The 13,245-nt window shown below is 40.6% G+C and overlaps 1 protein-coding gene across 1 annotated transcript in view; it reads right to left on the minus strand.

Moving 5' to 3' along the window:
- Positions 1–13,245, minus strand: part of sptlc1 (serine palmitoyltransferase, long chain base subunit 1) — a 62,711-nt gene that overhangs the window by 25,250 nt on the left and 24,216 nt on the right. Inside the window, exons 6-8 of the mRNA XM_060845462.1 lie at positions 1,925–2,057; positions 336–465; positions 128–217 (exon numbers count right to left, since the gene is read on the minus strand). Of these exons, the coding sequence (XP_060701445.1) occupies positions 128–217; positions 336–465; positions 1,925–2,057 (353 nt within the window). The remainder of the gene's footprint in view (positions 1–127; positions 218–335; positions 466–1,924; positions 2,058–13,245) is intronic.

The following is a 13,245-nucleotide window of genomic DNA, read 5'->3' on the forward strand; positions in this document are numbered from 1 at the left end:
GAACACTCAAAAGGTTTAATACAAAAACGCACCATTTCTATCATTGCAATAACTATTTCACCCCTCTCATACAAGCCATTTTTTCCTTGAAACAAAAGAACTATTTATCTCCTCCCTTTTCTCTTACCAGCTCTGGGAGTGGACAAATGTATCCAGTATTCATGTACAATCCTTCCACTACAAGGAATCGTCGGGTCACACGTGCTTTGCGAGGATTCTTGAAAAATAATTCCAAATAATTTTTTTAAAATACACGCAGCTAAAAGATCAAAAAACTTCTTTTTTATATAAAGAAGTAACTTTGTTCTTTTTGATTCCAGTAAGGTTAATCTTACTTTCTGGTCCTCAAGTTCCTGTTCTTTAAGCAAACGTTCCAGGTCTTCCACATCATTGTGCTTAAAATACTTTATGTTGCTGCGTGAAGCTTGTAAACCTTTTTGAATAGCAAAGCATGCGGCTTCATCCCTGTAAGAGAATTTAAAACCACCTAAACAAAACAGTCCGATGATGCAGTAAGCTTCATCAGGAATATTTCTTTCAAAGTAACAAATTGGGAATTAAGGTTTTCTTATCACATTTCTTTTTCTAATTCTCTAACAGCATATTGCTCACGTCACAAAAAGATAGGTCGTCGTATGAGTTCAGGATAAGACAACAAAGATCAATGCTGGTGTTTACCTGATGTTCAAACAACACAACATTATACTTGGAGAAATTGCTGAAAAAGGAGCAAAGTCAACAAGTGTTCGCGATTAATGACTGGCAACTCTGATTTCATTCTTTTAAAAACCATTTCATGGTGTGCTGCAGCATGGTCTGTATTTGTAGTCCACCCCCAATTACCCTTAAAAGATGGTGGTGGTGACCCTTTCTTGAACTGCTGCAGCTCATTTTTCTCAAATGCCAAGACATACCCAAAACCAAAATTAAAAGAGGAAAGCAACTTTTCTTTGACAGTACTTAAAAGTAAATTCACATTAACATTCAGACACGATAAAACATTCCAGAATCAACTCAAGTGAATATATAAACTAGTTTAATTCAAGACTGTGATATATTAAAAAAAACGCAGCTTGTGCTGTTGTGGCAGAGCTCTTGATCCTCTTTAAAATTAAGTTTATCGACTTTTAAAAGACCTTGTGAGTTTGATGCAAGTAACATGCTAAATATTAGGGTCTGTGTAGTCTGTGATGTAATTTTAGGATCTTTAGTTGATTGAAACTTCAAGTTCAGAAAATACCAAAAGGAAATTACAAATATAACACACTACAGTACATCTAGAACTTGACTGAGCAGGGTAAACAACAATATAGCTGTTTAACAAATCTTCAGCTAAGTGGTTAATAAGAAAAAAAAAGTCTAAACAAGAGTCAGCTGGATAATTCCACATCAAATCAGGTGCAAAAAGCAAATGCAAAGAAAAGGTTCAACCAAGATAAAGATCGGACAAAAAATTAAAATTTCAAATACTCGATAAAACCTAATGGAATATAATACACAAAATGTTACTTGTTTAGTGGCAGAGGTTTTACAAATTTACAATTGGATGGCTCATTAAAAGGTCCCTTACACTGAAATCAACGAATCTCTGCTTTATTTGTTGAGCTTTAATTTGTAACTAACAGGCAAGTACAGCAAAATTGTACCATTCTGCAAACATCATTAACAAGCTTCAGGTTGTTACACCAGTCAAAAGCAGGTTTTGGAGGAACAGGATATCTTGATCGTTAACCTCTCGACTTCAATATTTAACTAAACATGTACAGCCATTGTATTATATAAATTTATAGATCAGGATATAATGGTACAATTCTCTCCTGTTGCACGACAACTTGAAAATAAAATCTCAGTAAGTTTTAATTCTGCTCTGCTCGGCTGTGACACATAGGTAAAAGCAACTAGATTTCTATTGAAAATGACTTACACAAACACCAGATCTCCTCTCTTCGAGTATGCTGGAATGGCACTGGCTATCGTGGCAAATCCATAGGAGTAAATAATAGCCTCTTCGGTTCTCATAAACTTTGCAATTCTATCCTCTAGCTCCAAATGAACATCTGAATAGATACAGGGAAAAAATAAAAAGTTGATAAACATGCACTTGAAATGTCAAATTATATTTGTTGTCAACTGCACAACCTGAAGGTGTTTCAAAGGCAGAAGCAAAATACAGAATTTGGGAAATCATTACTACAAAAGTGAATGATGAAAAAAATCCTCATTTGTACAGGGAGAAACAAGAGGGGTCATGTGACAGAAAAGTGGTGAGGTGAATGGCTCAGGAACCAGCTTTAACACCACCAGGAAGGAATAGGTAGCCGAGTAGCCAGTGCGGGAAAGTGTGGAAGTGAGCACAAGAGCGAGTTTGGAAGGGGAGGGGGGAGAAATGCAAAGGTAAGGGAAAGAGAGACCATGAGAGCAAGATGGGGAGGGGGTCACAGAGAGGGAAGTTGTAGGCCAAGAAATACATCAACAGAGCAAGAGCTTAAGACGGAGAGAGAGCAGCAAGAGGTACAGAGGTGATGGCCAGGATGTGTGAGAGCCTGACAGAAATTGGGGGGGTGGGGGGGCATTGGGATGGCAGGCAAGCAGGAATGGGGGGGTGGGGATGAGTATGGACTGGCAGAGGCACATACAAGGATGGGACTGCCAAAAATTGTAACTACATTGACTGGAAAGTCAGATGGACCTACAGCTGCGACCAATAAGAAAACAATACTGTTGCAAGTTGCTCAGACATGTTTGAAGGCAGAACAGACAGCCCCAGATGTGAGGGTACAGGAGTTTCAGGTGTGATTGGGAGACAGATGCAAGAGTGGTGGGGGCACTGCATTTTTGATCATGGAGACAATTGCTACAATGTGGACTGAGGTCTTGGAAGGCTCTTCCAATGAAGCCATCATGATGATGATACTTGAAAAGCTGAAAAAATCTGAAAGCAGAAAAATCATCCAAGTCAGATAGACTACACCCTAGGGTTCTGAAGGAGAAAGCTGAAGGTATTGTACAGACCTTCATGGTGATCTTTCAAGAATCACTAGAGCGATGGGACTGCCCCACAGGAGTTGAAATGGTTAGTGTAACATTCCTATATAAGAAAGGAGGGAGGCAGAAGAGAAGAAACTATAGGCCGATCAATTTGGCCTCAATAATTGGTAAGATTTTTAGTATCCATTATTAAGGATCAGATTGTGAAGTACAGAGGAACCTCAATTATCTGGCACGTGATTAACTGAATGTTCGGATTAGCTGAACAAGATTATAAGGTCCCGCTGCTTGGGCTAACTATGCTATCCGGCATTCTATTAACCAAATGAAACACTCCCCACCTGTGTCCTTCAGATAACTGAGGTTCCTCTGCACTTATAAGTGTATGCCAAAAACAGGGCAGAGTCAGCAGGAAAGTCATGTCTGACAAACTTGTTAGAATTCCTTGCGTGGTAATGAGTAAGTTGAAAAAAAATGCACAGCCAATGGCCATGACTTTTTTGGGTTTCCAGAGGCCTTTGACAAGGTGCTGCACAGGAGGCTGTTAAATATGATAACGAGACCAAATCTTTAAGTGTATTTAAGACAGCGATAAATACGCTCTTGATTAGTGAGGAGATAAAGGGTCACAGGGAGAAGAAAGGAGAATGGTATTGAGAAACTTATCAGCCATGCTTGAATGGGGGGAGCAAACTCAATGGGCCATATGGTCTAATTCTGCTTCTGTATATGATGATCTAAGCTGGTTAATGTTTAAGAATAAACTAAATTCTTCTGATGCATTTTCAAAGGTTTAACAAGGAGAAGGATTTACGCAATGGTAGGTCCCTTGGGAGCACTGAGGATCCATGGACCCCTGAATGTGTGAGCACAGTCCTCACAACAGTCAGAGGAAGACACAGGAGTGCACACATTGAGATACAAGTGGAATAGGGTTATAGAAGGAGATTTCAACTTTGCTAACATTAACTGGGATCACCTTTGGTGTATAAATAGTCCTACTAGAGATGTTAGACCTAATACTAGAGAATGAAGCTGGTAAAGATGAATATTTTGGGGATAGTGACCATAACTCAGAAAGTTCCAAAGTTCTTATGGAAAGGAATAAGGATAGTGGATAAGTTAAGTGTTTAACGTGGAAAAAGGCCAATTTCAATATGAGATGATTTTGTAAATAGACTGGGAGAGGCTACTTGAAAGTGGGAGTCTTCAAAAGTAGTGTCATGAGTGTTAAGAGTGTTCCTCAAAGAGTAAAAAGGCAAAGACAGTGACATCAGGTCCAGGGAACTCTTGGACATCATCTCGAGCTTGATAAAGAAAAAGGAAGCATTTGTTAAATATAGAGAATCAAAAACCGGGAAGGCCCTTCAGGAGTAGTGTATGGGGAGGGAATGCTTAATAAATTAGGATGGCAAAGAGGGGTCACAAATCCTAACTGTTAAGGAAACGCCAAAAGGATTTTTCTGATATATTAAGAGCAAGACGATTACTGGGAAAACAGAAACCCATTACAGACTAAAAGGTGTATGGAGCCAGGGGATTGCAGTTGAAGTCTTGAATGAATATTTCTCAATTATATTCAAAAGGAAAAAGACAGTGTCATTGAAGATTTCAAGTGGAGCATGTTCAGATTTAACTCTGTTTTGAAGAAAGATGGCTAAATACCAAGGTAGTGCAGTTGATGTGTGTGTCACCCTAAATGGTCTCAGGCTACAGCCTGATATTGATCAGATGGTACACTGAGCAGACGAATGGCAGATGGAATTTAATCATGAAAGTGCAAGCTGATGCATTTTCAAAGGTTTAACAAGGAGAAGGATTTACGCAATGGTAGGTCCCTTGGGAGTACTGAGAATCCATGGATCCCTGAATATGTGAGCACAGGTAGGTAGGGTGGTGAGGGCAGCCTACAGGATGCTTGCCTTCATTAGCCAAGCAGCAGAATATAGAAGCAGGGAATTCTTGCTGCTTTTTTTTTTATAAGAGCATTTGTTAGGCCATGGAATACTATATGCAGCTCTGGTCACCTCAGTATCAAAACAAAACATTTGCACTCGATGGAGTGCAAATGAGATCACCAGAATATTGCCTGGGAATGGAAAGTTTCAGTTATGAGGAGACACTAGATAGTTTGGGCTTGTTTCGCCTGGAGCAGAGGAAGCTGAAGGGCTGGAGATGAGGATCTGATTGAGATATACAAAATTTAAAGAGACAGGAATAGGCAGGCCATAAGTGTTTTTTCCCCAATGGCAAATGTGAAAACATCCGAATATGCCAGGATATAGCAGTCTATGGACAAATCGCAGGTAAATGGACTAGTATAGTTTGTGTTTATCTGTTGGCACAGACATGGTGGGCTAAAGGACCTATTTCTATTCTGTATGACTATAAAATCGACAGTGGCTAAGGAAAGACAAGAAGGGACATTTTCTTGAGGAAATGCAGGACTCTTAGTCCACTTGTCACAGTAAAATCATTTTCTGTGATCCTGAACAAGACCAATGAGCCAACTACAGGAAATAAATTCAGATCTGGGGAGCATCTAGAATCAAATATCAAAATTATTTGATTTGAAGTGCACCTAGAGATATGGAGAAAGAACACTACTGGACTGAGAGAATTATGTATTTACAAAATCTGACATTTATACAAGTTACTGAAGCTCAAAGAACACAAATGTAGAAAAGATGTTATACTACACTAAAATGATTCAAAAATAGACATACAATGTTATATTTGTTTTTTTCTAAACGATGGTAGGAAGTTCAAATCGGGGACAGAAGTGGCAGAACTGAATCTTTTACTTACTTTATTCCCTCACAAAAAACAAGGGGGAAAAAGAGATTTCCAAGAATAAGCTTTCCAGGATTGACAGGTGGTGCAAAACAGGGTGTGCATTAGGATGTAATTGTGTATAATAAGCTGGATGCTCTTAAACCAAAAGAAAGAAGTCCAGATAACTCCCATGAGCATTAAATGAAGTAATGAAATCTGATAAGGACTTTACTAAATTATAAATTGCAGGATAAAAATTTGCAAAATCTAACTATAATTTAAATAAGATTCATAAAATGAGATTACCCAATAGGAAGTTTAATCTTAGGTAACAAAAATTCTGTCCAGTGAGGGGGAAACATTAAGGAAGCTAGGTTTATTTTCTTTTGTAAATTAAATATCGTAATGTTGAAAGACATTACCATAATTCGGTAAATGGATAAGTTAAACATTTTAAAAAATGACAGTTATCAAATAAAATGTCAGATTACGAAGTAAATAACAAGGCAATCAGATACACCATATTTTGAAAAGGTCAGTTAGGTCAGATTCTAGTTTTACAAATGGGAGGCTTTCTAAATAGTGGTTTTAAATTTTGTCGGTTAACCTACAGATGTGCCAGCCTACAAATTCATGAGATCTAGACATCAAGACAGGGCTTGCAAATCACAGCTTTACCGAAATTCAGAGACAAGGTTTAACACCAGAATGAAAGGCAGGCAGCTGGCCTTGCTTTGTGCAGATTTAGACTGGTCAGTTAGATAGAGACTACAGAAAACAGAACAGAACGATGCTGGACGAAGGTAAACTTCTGTGACTGCAGAATGCTGATTTGAAAAGATTAGTGCTTGTAGATATTTAAATATTATGATCCCAACTAATATTACTACAAGTCTGATCCCAGACTGAAATCTGGCTTGATATTTTGTCTGTTATGTAAGGAAGTCTTTCACTGAAACACAAAGATGTAAAGCTGCAGATTTGCTTTAATATAACATTTATTACACATAAATTAAAATAATATAGAAGAAGCCAAACTATTTACACGAATCGAAAGATTTCAAAGCAAAAAAAAACTTGCATCTATCACAACACAATTTATAATATTCAAATGTCAGACTTTCCTTCCCTATCATATCTCTGACATATTTAATTGTTTCTTTCAATTTCCAATCTTGACATTTCAATAGATTCTCCCTCAAGTGTTCACACAATTGAAGCTAAACTTCTTCAGCTTCCTAACCGAACCCATCCAGTCTGGAACACACTGAGATAACCTCTTCGAAATGGTTTTGGACAAACTCTTTTCACCATGGAAAAATTCTGACATCCAATGTCAGCTAGGTTTTCTGCTCACAGAAACCAAAAGCCTTTCAATCTATAGGGTTTCCAGTTAGATAAATAGAACATAGGTTTATCCAATTTGCCTGTGGTATTCTATGACCATTTAAATGTTCTTAAAGTTGGCAAGTCTACTAATGTGCTGAAAATGTGTGGCTGGAAAAGCACAGCAGGTCAGGCAGCATTCAAGGAGAAGGAGAATCGACGTTTCGGGCATGAGCCCTTCTTCAGGAAGGGGCTCATGCCCGAAACATCGATTCTCCTTCTCCATGGACACTGCCTGACCTGCTGCGCTTTTCCAGCAAGACAGTTTCAGCTCGGATCTCCAGCATCTGCAGTCCTCACTTTCTCATACAAGTCTACTAATGTTGCTGGCAGGGCATTCCATGATCTCACTACTCTCCGCGTAAACCACCTACATCTGACATCTGTCCTGTGTCTATCACCCCTCAATTTAAAGCTATGTCCCCTTGTGCTAGCCAACACCATTCCAGGAAAAAGGTTCTCATTGTCCATCCTGTCTAATCCTCTGAACATCGATGTCTCTATTGAGTCAACTCTCAACCTTCTTCTCTTTCACAAAAACAGCCTCAAGTACCTCAGCCTTTCATCATAAGACCTTCCCCCACACCAGGCAACAGCTGGGTAAATCTCTGCACCCTTCCCAATGCTTCCAAATCCTTCCTATAATGTGATGACCACAACTTACGCGCAGCCGCACCAGGGTTTTGTACAGCTGCATCAAGCCTCTGAAACTCAATCCCTCTACCACTAAAAGCTAACCCACTAAGTCTTCTTAACAACCCTATCAACCTGAATGGCAAACTTCTGGGATCCATGTACATGGGCACATATCTCTGCTCATTAACACTACCAATAATTTTACCATTAGCTCACTACTCTAGTGGGCGGCACAGTGGTTAGCACTGCTGCCTCACAGCGTCAGAGACCCGGGTTCAATTCCCGCCTCAGGCGACTGACTGTGTGGAGTTTGCACATTCTCCCAGTGTCTGTGTGGGTTTCCTCCGGGTACTCCAGTTTCCTCCCACAGTCCAAAAATGTGCAGGTTAGGTGAATTGGCTATGCTAAATTGCCCGCAGTGTTAGGTGAAGGGGTAAATGCAGAGGAACGGGTTTGGTTGGGTTGCGCTTTGGCAGGTCGGTGTGTACTTGTTGGACCGAAGGGCCTGTTTCCACACTAAGTAATCTAATCTAATCTATTCCTGTAACTCCTTCCAAAGGGAATCACCTCACACTTTTCCGCATTAAACTCCATTTGCCACCTCAGTCCAGCTCTGCAGCTCATCTATTTCCCTCTGTAACTCGGCACTATCCACAATGCTACGTGTCAGCTGCAAATTTACTCACCAATACATTTACGCCCTTATCCAGGTCATTTATAGAAGTGACCAAAAGCAGTGGACCCAAAACAGCTCCTTGCGGTATACCACAAGTAACTGAACTCAAGGATGAACATTTCTCATCAACCATCACCCCCTGTTCTTTCAGCTAGCCAATTTCTGAACAAACTGCTAAATTGCTCTCAATCCCATGCCTGTATTTTCTGCAACAACCAATTGTGGGGAACCTTATCAAATGCTTTACTGAAATCTATATACACCACATCAATCACTTTACCTCATTCACCTGTTTGGTCACTAAAGAACTCAAAGGTTTGAGAGGCACAACCTACCCTTCACACAACAGTGTTGACTATCTCTAATCAAATTATTCCTTTCTAGATGATTATAGATCCTCTCCCTTATAATCCTTTCTAACACTTTACCTATAACCGAAGAAAGACTCACTGGTATATAACTACCAGGGTTGTCTCTACTCCCCTTCTTGAACAAGGGGACATTGGTTATCCTCAAGTATTCTGACACTATTCCTGTAGACAATGACGACAAAGATCAAAGACAAAGGCTCTGCAATCTCCTCCCTAGCTTCCCAGAGAATCCCGGGATAAATCTCATCCAGCTTTGCTAACACCTTCTCCTTATAAACTTCAATCCAGTCTAGTCTAAAAGCCTGTATATCAGTATCCTGCTCGACAACATTGTCAATATTCACACAGGAAAAAAAGACAGAAAATATTCATTTAGTGCTTCTCTCATCTCAGACTCCACGCACAACTTCCCAGTACTATCCTTGACAGGCCATAAACAGGTTATTCCTTTATTCTTGACAAACCTAGAGAGCTTTAGGGTTTTCCTTGATTCTACCTGCCAAAACCTAATCATTTCCCCTCCTGGCTTTTTTGCGCTCTCTCTATAGGTCCTTGCTGGCAAACTTATAACTCTCAACCACCCTAAGTGAGACTTAATGTCTCACCTTCACATAAGCCTCCATCTTGACAAGATTCAACTTCTTTCATAAACCACAGTTCCCTTGCTCAGCCACTTCCTCCCTGCCTGACAGGTCCATACATATCAAGGATACGTTGTCGTTATTCCTTGAACAAGCTCCACAAGTCAATTGTGCCCAACCCCCGAAATTTCCTTCCCCATCCTATGCATCTAAATCTTGCCTAACCACATCACAATTGCCTTTGCCCCAGCTATAAATCTTGCTCTGCAGTACATCTATCCCTTCCCATCACTAAAGTAAACATAACTGAATTGTGCTCACATACTTTAGCAAGGTTAGATCTCACGGAATACAGGGAGAACTAGCCATTTGGATACAGAACTGGCTCAAAGGTAGAAGACAAAGAGTGGTAGTTAGGGGCTGTTTTTCAGACTGGAGGCCTGTGACCAATGGAGTGCACCAGGATTGGTGCTGGGTCCTCTACTTTTTGTCATTTACATAAATGATTTGGATGCGAACATAAGAGGTACAGTTAGTACGTTTGCTGATGAAGCCAAAATTGGAGGTGTCAGATTACAACAGGATCTTGCTCAGATGGGCCAAAGGGCTGAGAAGTGGCAGATGGAGTTTAATTCAGATAAATGTGAGGTGCTGCATTTTGAGAAAGCAAATCTTAGCAGGACTTATACACTTAATAGTCAAGTTCTAGGGAGTGTTGGAGTGCAGGTTCATAGCTCCTTGAAAGTAGAGTCGCAGGTAGATAGGATAGCAAAGGCGGCTTTTAGTATGCTTTCCTTTATTGGTAACAGTATTGAGTACAGGAGTTGGGAGGTCATGTTACGGCTGTATAGGACATTGGTTAGGCCACTGTTGGAATATTGCATGCAATTCTGGTCTCCTTCCTATCAGAAAGATGTTATGAAACTTGAAAGGGTTCAGAAAAGATTTACAAGGATGTTGCCAGGGTGGGAGAAGTTGAGCTATAGGGAGAGGCTGAACAGACTACGGCTGTTTTCCCTGGAGTCAGAGGCTGAGGAGTGACCTTATAGAGAGGTTTACAAAATCAAGGAGGACATAGAAAGGACAAATAAACAACTAAACTCCCTGGGGTCAGGGAGTTCAGAACCAGACGGCATAGGTTTAGGGTGAAAGGGGAAAGATATAAAAGACACCTAAGGGGCAACCTTTTCACACATCCTGTGGTGTGTGTATGGAATGAGCTGCCAGAGGAAGTGGTGGAGGCTGGTACAATTGCAACATTTGAAAGGCATTTGGATGGGTATAGGAATAGGAAGGGTTTGGAGGGATATGTGCCGGTTGCTGGCAGGCGGAACTAGATTGGGTTGGGATATCTGGTTGGCATGGACGGGTTGAACCCAAGGGCCTATTTCCATGCTGTACATCTTGATGACTCTATACCGCCAAATTTAATACCTGGATGGGTTCATTACCCAGTATGAAATCCAATTTGGCCTCGCCTCTTGTTGGCTAACCATACTGTGTCAGGAAATCCTCCAGCATGCACTGGACAAAAACTGATCCATCTAAGGTACTCGAACTATAGTGCTTCCAGTCAATATCTGGAAAGTTAAAGACCCCATAACTACCCTTATCCAGAATCATCTTTGCAATCCTTCCCTCTAGAACTGTTCGGAGACCTATAGAAAACTGCCAAAGGGTGAACACTCCTTTTCTGTTTCTAACTTCAGCCCATACTGCGTCAGTAGATGAGTTCTCAAACATCCTTTCTGCCACCATAATATTGTCCTTGACTAACAATGCCATACACACCTTCCTTTTGCCACATGCCCTGTTCTTACTGAGACATCTAAACCTTGGAACCTGCAACAAACATTCCTGTCCCTGTTCTATCCATGTCTCCAAAATGTCCACAACACTGAAATCCCAGGTACCAACTAATACTGCAAGTTCACTCACCTGATTCCAGATGCTCCTGGCATTGAAGTAGATACACTTCAAACCACTTTCCTGCCTGCCAGTATACTCCAGTGACCTCACTACTCTCAACCTCTTGTACACTGAAACTACAATTCAGGTTCCCATGCCCCTGTTGAATTAATTTAAATTCTTCCCGAAAAGCATTAGCAATCTCCACACCTCCTCCTCCCCCCCCCACCCCCAAGGATGTCAGTACCCCTTTGGTTCAGGTATAGACCATCTTGTTTGTAGAGGTCCCATCTACCCCAGAATGATGCCTAATTATCAAGGTACATGAATTCCTCCCTCCTGCACCACTGCTGTAGCCACGTGTTCATCTGCTCTCCATTCCTATTCTTTGCCTCGCTCACATGTGGCACAGGTAACAAACCACAAGCATAACTCTGCTTGTTCTAGCTCGAAGCTTCCACCCCAGCTCCTTGAATTTCTGCCTTATATCCCCATCCCTTTTTCTACCTACGTCATTGGTGCCTATGTGGGCCACAACTTTGGGGCTGCTCCCCTTCCCCCTTAAGGATCCCGAAAACGCAATCCAAGACATCACTGACCCTGCCACCTGGGAGGCAACATACCAAGTGTGTTTGTCTCTCTCATTCCCACAGAATCTGTTCCCCAAACAATGGGGTTCCAAATGACTAATCCTCTACTCCTCTTCCCCTTCCATTCTGAGGAACAGGGACAGAAACATGCACCCGATGGCTTTTCTCTGGCAAGTCACCCCACTCTCCAACAGTATCCAAAATAAAAATAAAATTTCTTATTCTTCTAATAAGCTAATACTTTTCAATGTGCGTTCCCTTCGATTAAGCTGTCGATGTAAAACTCTTGATATAATCAAATTCCCACTATCACACCAGGAGCTGCTCCCTTAAACATACTGGTTTCAAAGATTCACAACTCAAGATGACTGGCAAGTTAATTATTAAACCTTCATACACTAGTGAAGGAACTTTTAACGAGAATGCAAAGATTTGCCCTGGTGTAGCAGGAAGAGTTTACTGAAATTCCAGGAGGGATTTGGACTTTTTGTTGTGCAACAATATAAACTTTAACAAATTGAAGCATCAGCAATAACTCTGGAATAAACTTTCTCAATTCGAGTCCAAGGAACATAAGCAAGCTGCTTCCTGGGGAGACAGGAGATAATAACCTGCTGCCCCATGGCAAATAGGCAACTAAGTCTGTCTGCAGAAGGAATGACCTGAAGTAATGGGGTTAATTGCAGGACAAGCTATTTTAAAAACACAGTTAACCCCAATATAACAAAGGAACAGGAAAGCCACTTCTGATAAAGTGGAAAGCTACGGACTTGAGATCTTCAGAAGCGTGATCAATATTGAAATGAAAGAATGTGAAGATTGTCAATAATGGTACACCACAAGTATGAAAGAGAAAATTGTACAAAAATCCAACACCATAACAATTCAGCAGAACTGTGAAGAACAACACTGTTCGAGGACAGACTCGAAGTTGGAATCCTGGCTAGATGCTTCCACCAAATCAAGTAATAGCCAAGTTGAGTTGAGGCTTAACTTGTTTACTTGAGGGGTCTTATTTTGGTTGCTACATCTGCAATAGAGTTTAAAATCACTATTTCAGGACTCGATTGTCTGAGAGATTTCTTGGTGAGTAGCCAAATTAAAAGGTAACTTGTGGGGATTTACAAACTCAAACTCTTAACATTCACCTGTACCTGTGCTTTTGCCACTGTTTACCTATTATTTACTATCTATGCTACTTAACTACGTGATCTGCCTGGATTGCTCAGAAGACAAAGCTTTTCACTGTGCTTCGGTACATGTGACATTCAATTCAATTCAATTCAATTCAATTGTGGTGTGGACTATTGGCTGTATTAAGAAACATCTGTGAA

The sequence above is a fragment of the Hemiscyllium ocellatum genome, chromosome 2 (genome assembly GCF_020745735.1).
Source record: "Hemiscyllium ocellatum isolate sHemOce1 chromosome 2, sHemOce1.pat.X.cur, whole genome shotgun sequence".
Lineage (NCBI taxonomy): Eukaryota > Metazoa > Chordata > Chondrichthyes > Orectolobiformes > Hemiscylliidae > Hemiscyllium > Hemiscyllium ocellatum.